Genomic DNA, 6,597 nt, shown 5'->3' with positions numbered 1-6,597 from the left:
TTCAGTGTTCAAGCATTTTATTAGATCAGATAAGAATCTCCACATTTTTGCACATACCAGCTTGTCTACAATTAGAAGGGCATATCATTTATTTACAAACATATAGCTGAGCAGTAGGTTGAGATGTTTAATTAATACGTCACCTTTAGCCAATTAAAATTTCAAGAACAGTCAAAGAGGAGACACAGTAAAGATTGTGCAAGTTCTAGAATAGGGAGTCACGACAGACCTCACTCATTTTATCCTTCATCTTCAAAATGCACATGACTTCTATATCCAGAAAAAAGTGAAAAACAGCAGATATACATAAGTCATATATATATATTTTTCATTCCGAAATAGTAAGCCTCTTACTACTTATTGGCTTGTTTGATTGGAAATAACTCAACCTTAACCATAGAAGGGAGTTTTTTGAAGAGACTTACTGCTGTAAAATGTATGCCCATTATTCATATTACACCTGAAGTCACTGAGCTTTTATTAAAGTATGATAAAGCATAATACTCAAACTGGGAATCCCAGCTCTGACCTTTTTACTTAGCTACGCTAAATATTGAAGAAGATGAAACACTGTGAAGACTAAACAGACTGAGTAGTGAAACAATTCAGTGAGGCTGTAATAATCTAGATCCGTTTTAACTTAGGTAAGTGTCACTAAGTTTAAAGAACCTTAAGAGGCCTTATGGACTTTTTCTTAGGTGACAGTATTGAATCAGCTGTCCACCAAACAGCTGATTATCAGGTTAAATAGAAAACCAAGTCTTCCCTCCTGTGGCCTCAAACTTATTTGTTCACATCTCCACTTAACTCATGGTCACCATAAGTTAAGGTAGGTAGACACGAGCAAAGATCCTTTTGCAAGCTTCAACTGCCCACACCGCTCATTCTCCCTCCCCCCAGACATCCTATACTAGTTTCCCCTAATTTATGCTAAAAGGTCAGTTCTGGATTTAAACTTGTATTAACTAAGGCTATAGGAGATAACATGCACATAGGGAATAAAGTTATATTCACTTGTCAGTAGCAAACATTATAAATGTATGCTACTATCCTGATAAACAGAAGACCCAGAGAAACCACAAATATAACAAAACACTACATCAGGTTTAAAAACAAACTTGAGCCAAAAAAAAAAATCCTGAAGTAATTTTATGTTACTGTGGTTGAATTTACCCACCAAATGTTTAATGACCACAAAATGTTTCTGCAACTAAAACGAGAAGATAGAGAATTATAGGGAGCTAGAAATACATGTTAGATACTAACGATCTTCAAGCTTTGAAGATGTCATTGCATGAAGAAAATTATGGGAAACACTGTTCCCGATAATTATGTACACCCTTAGTGTAACATATGGAGATCGCTGTCTCCGATATAGACACTGTGGTAGGCAAAAACTACCTTGTTCTTTATACATTATGGAAGACACTGCTCCCGATAATGTGAGTTAGGCATGTGACAAAGGTACTGGAAATTTTGCAAAATTAAAGTTACACCTTGGATAAAATGAGCTGTTAAATTTTGCATGTGAGTACTACCACAGCCTGAGTGACATTAATTCATAACTTGGTCACAAATCACTGCATTTAGGAAAACTATCATTTTTATCTACTTGGCTAAATAGAAGTCTAACTTGATTAGCAATCCCAATTAAATTCAGTTATTTTCTAATGGCTTTAAAATTTTTATTTGAGGCTGTTCTAAAACCCTCAAGTATTGACCATTATAATGCAAAACTTCCAGTATCTGTTGGGTTTTTATTAGCAGATGCTGCTTTTATTTAAAAAAAAAAAAAAGACGACAGTATAACTGTCATAATTATGGAAGGCACTGCTTCCGATAATTATCTTCTATAAAAAAAAAACACCATTTATAGTGAACTCTGTCACTGATAAATAAACAATAAATATCTCAGAGCCAAAATGATAGAAAGCTTTTTCAAAAAGTTAACACTTTGACCAAAATTTGGCAGTGTGTTCTTTAAAATCTGACAAACTTGAGTTTGATATTAAACACCTAAAACTGGTTCTCTTTCAAAATATCCTGGAAAAAACTAAACAAGGTTTAATGGGAGAGGGGACAGAGGGAAAGAATATATACTAGGTCTTTGGCTTCTGGTCTCCTTTTTTCATGGATGATCTTGAGGTTACACATTAAGGCATTACTTCTCCAATAAACAGCTGAACCTCATTTTATCTAGCAAGCGGACCTCTACTTTAGACCTTGTTGGCAAGAAAACAAATCCCATCTCTTCTGAAAGTTAACTGTTTCATTCAGGGATGTGGAAACCAGCTAAATCCTTAAAGAAGGCATTTATCTCATTTGGAGGATAAGGTTTTGAACAACCTGGTATCTCCTATCTAGCATCAAAGGAAGATGGAGGCTCGCACTGAGCTACCACTTTTAACCTTTAACAGATATCACCTTCCTCTTCCTACTCAAATGATACCAGTTCATGTTATTAGGATTTAGAACAATAGTTCATGTAACTGGATCTGACATTTTTTTAATAACAGGAAAGAAGCAGTTGCCATTACAAAGCACTTAAAATTCTAGAGAAAATGTTCTATCATGAACATTTTAAAATAATTACTCACTTTAACTTGAAGTGCAGGCACCTACCCTGTATTAAAAGTTGCTGCCTAAAAACATCTAGTAGTACCAAGATAATATGGGTAGAATTTTAACAATATTAGGATTTGTAGCCCTACTGAAAATTTAGCACAGCCAGCACAAGTCACAAGTACCGTAAGTTCTGGGTATCACATTTAAAATTCATTGTCAATGTCCCAAACGTCACCAGAGAGAGCATTTGCAGCTCCCTGAATTGTCCAAGTTGCTAAAGCCAACTGGTTTCTCAACAGTGTTTCATTGAAAGCACTGTTATTTTCTCGACGCAGCTTTAAGTGCTCTAGTAAAGCTGACAGAGTGTGAGAGCCAGAGCCCCAGAAGATATGTCGGAAAGGAGAATCTCTTGGAGATACATAGGGTGAGAGGAAGTGGTATTCCACCTAAAAGACAAAACACACAAGAGAGCTTACAACGTTACGTTTGTTGTGAGGAAAGGACCTGATAGTGTAAAACAACCGCCATTCTCCCAGTTCAATGTTAAAATTGCCCTGGATATTGAGAACCGGGCTACTAATCTTCTAACGTTAAAAGTGTAAAGCCAAATGTCAATTCCTTTGCAAAAGTGAACTTCTTTTATGGTGGGCACACACATGTGAGAGGTTTACAAGTTTCTGCTACAAAAGAATCTTCTTCTTCCAAGCAGACAGATAAAAGCAGTTATGGGCTGGATTAGACCAACAGAAATAGAGAATATGACAGCTAAAAATTATTAATGATCTCTTCTTTAAAATGTTTTTAAAAAATGTTTTAAAGCCTAAAAAAGTTAATACTAGGTCAAATGTCTCTTGTATTTCCCAGAGACATTTGTTTTAAAATGTTTTTAAAGCCTAAAAAATTAATACTAGGTCAAATGTCTCTTGTATTTCCAATTTTGATGTTGGTTTTAGATTTTGTAAGAGTTAAAATTTGTGAATTCTAAGGCAGCAAAGGATTCTTAGGCTCCTAGAATTTTTACTGTATTTTTTAGAAATGTTAAGACGTACAAACTAAAAATTAACATATTTCACTTCCTCCTTTGCTCTAAGTTTACTTACTCTCATGATACGGTCATTGATTTCCCTCATGACAAATCTGTTGGTTCTCTCCGCATTCTTATAATCTGCTGTGAGTTTAGAAGTAGCACGAAAGAAGTCTCCGCGAGCAGAATACAGCCACTGTAGATTCAGACCCATCTCCTGAAGCAAAAAAGACATTGCATCCACTGTTAGGTGTTGCATCTCTTAGGATGTTGTTCTATATACCTTTCTCATTTAAGTGTAGCAACTGAGATTCTGATAAAAGGGAGACCGCCAGACAAGTGCAAGACCCAGAGAAAGCGAGACTACAGCACCTTGTACCAGAGGTTCCAAGCTCTATAATTAGCACTACACTCATATTTAAGCCCAAAATATGGTATAAGAATCACTCTTAATCTCATGAGAGAACTATCCTCATCAAAAAATTTAACATAAGCACCCTGGCTGGTGTGGCTCAGTGGACTGAGTGTTGGACTGTGAACCAGAAGGTCATGCGTTGGTTCCTGGTTGGGGCACATGCCTGGGTTGCAGGCCAGGCCACAAAAAGCAACCAATTAATGTTTCTTTCATCATCTCTTTCCCTCCCTTCCCCTCTGTAAACATAAACAAAATCTTTAAAAAATTTTTAACATAATCTATTAGTCGAAGAATATAATCTTGTGTAGTATAGTACATCATCATTTCCAGTTCAATTTCACTATGGGAGAAAACTTGAAGCATTTTGGGTCAACAAGCTCTAGATTTAGTTACTTCCATATGGTTAGGCACAAGTTTCTGATCAGTTATAATGTTTCAAGAAAGCCATACTAATTAAGACTTGTGCCTTAATTCGTGCCTTAAGACAGTTGGAAACCACTTTTAATTTTATCACACATTCAACACTACATAGGATGAACACTAAATAAGACTAACTAACTACTGGCTGTGTTCGCTCTCCGTCAGTGTCATTTCCAAGTGGCATATACGTCCAAACTCATAGATTCGAAGCCATGGTTGACATGTTCACAGCCTCTGCATCCTGGCTCGTTATGGGTTGCTTGGAATACATGAACAACAGACACCTTAACATCGTTCTAGATTCTGAAATACTTGTTGTGGCCTATCCTAGATCTATAACCAATAGCCTCCCAACTTCCCTTTCAAATGAGTTATGGATTCTAAGCAAAATTATACCTCAGTTCACTTTAAAATGTATTTTGGTTACCAATCGTGTCTCTCCTCAGGAACAGCTAAACATCATTTTTCAAGCTGTTTAAATATTGCAGCAATAGAAACCTGATTTTAATTAGTACTCACCTTTACGTCTCTTCTGAACTGGTTCATATCCCTCACAAATTCAAGTATTTCCTCATTATACATGTCATAGTTCAGGTTCAATTCAACATCATGGGTAAGTCTAATCATGAGCTGGCCAGCCACTTCTGCTGCTCCACGTACCATTCTGTTCAACTCAGGGACTCTCCCATACAGTGCCTCATAGGTATCCAGGGTAGTACCTAAATAAGGATAATCCAAGTCCTGGAAAACAAAGTGAGGTTAATGCTCAGGTGGGTTAGAAGAGTAAGTAGGTGCCTCATATTCCAGTTACATCATCAAGGTAATAACTGCAATTCTTCCCTTGTTTCCAATATATTCCTAACCCCAATTTTATCCCTTACCCATTACTTTAAGAAGACAACACTTTTGCTACTTTCTTTTAATCTAACCTACTCCAAGAATGATACTTTCTTCTAGGTTCTATGGAATCCCTGTTCTATTACATCAGATACCCAGAACAGATTTCTAGCCAAATTCCTTCAAGTTATACCCTTGTTATCTTCTCTCTGGGAAGTCTGGACCATTTTAATGAAGAAAAAAGAGAGTGTGGGTGAAATGTATTTTCAATATAAAGCAATACTACTACTCTTAAACTAAAATTTGCGTTTTTCTTAATTAAGCAGCACTTGATCCATTCATATAATTTTACCTTTCTAACAAGAATGTTCGATGCTCAAAAGAACTTCATTAGACAACTTCAGTGACTATTTGTTCAGCTCTAGTCCCTACTACTGTCTACAGTAACAATCCTTTGGTCTGACCTCAATTTTTTACTTTCAGACTGCACATTTCTGTATTATCTCTACCTGTAAACCAATACTGGTAGATTTTGACATCTAAGACGTCATTAAGAAATTTATTTAAAAAACATGACTTTTGAAGGTCAACATGAATCATCCATAAATTTTCTCCACCATAGGTGATGACATATTTCTCTTGCTAATGTACTAAATAGACACCATGACGGGCTATTTATTTACTTATTTAAATTGTTGTTCAAGTACAGTTTTCTGTCTTTTACTCCCATCCCAGCCCCGCCCCCCCCCGCCCCATGCTCCCCACCTCCCTCCCATTTCCACCCCCCTTAGTTTTTGTCCATGTGTCCTTTATACTTGTTCGGCTATTTCAATATAATTCATACTGCTGCTCTGGCAGGTCAAGGGAATTCTACCTATATTAGTCTCCAAATCCAGATCTTTCATCACTCCCACAATTCAGACCTCTCCCCATCTTGTGCCAGTCGAAGAAGTCTAGTAATAAAAGTTTCCTCACAGACATCAGCAGTTGCAGCTTCTGCTTAACCAGGGAATGACCCTGACCACAAGAAACTGAGCAAACATCAGCAACTCTTATCAGAACCAGCAGAAACTTTGCCTGAACATCCTGTTCCAGGATATCAGCAGCAAAACTGCGGGTCCAGCTATGAAACTACATGATGGCACTCACAGGAGGTAACGCTGAAACCCACCAAGACCAGAGCTGAGAAACTGCTCATTGCCAAAAATTCCTTAATCCCCTCTTCCACGGTTCCCCTACATAAACTACCTGAGCTGGCCATCTTCTCAGGTTTGTCAACTCGTGAATAAACAAACCTCTTTGCTTTACTTACCAGCACCTGTCCACAAGTTTGCCT

General features: G+C 37.0%; 1 protein-coding gene across 1 annotated transcript in view; it reads right to left on the bottom strand.

Moving 5' to 3' along the window:
• Positions 1-6,597, bottom strand: part of TFRC (transferrin receptor) — a 28,889-nt gene continuing 22,292 nt past the window's right edge. The window contains exons 17-19 of the mRNA XM_037147412.2: positions 4,944-5,165; positions 3,666-3,806; positions 1-3,011 (exon numbers count right to left, since the gene is read on the bottom strand). Coding sequence (XP_037003307.2) covers positions 2,769-3,011; positions 3,666-3,806; positions 4,944-5,165 — 606 coding nt within the window. The 3' untranslated portion in view covers positions 1-2,768. The remainder of the gene's footprint in view (positions 3,012-3,665; positions 3,807-4,943; positions 5,166-6,597) is intronic.

This window comes from Artibeus jamaicensis, unplaced genomic scaffold (assembly GCF_021234435.1).
Source record: "Artibeus jamaicensis isolate MK-2021 breed Jamaican fruit bat unplaced genomic scaffold, CSHL_Jam_final contig_793, whole genome shotgun sequence".
NCBI lineage: Eukaryota > Metazoa > Chordata > Mammalia > Chiroptera > Phyllostomidae > Artibeus > Artibeus jamaicensis.
Note: the sequence above shows the minus strand (reverse complement) of the source record. Positions and strands in the feature narration are given on the sequence as shown.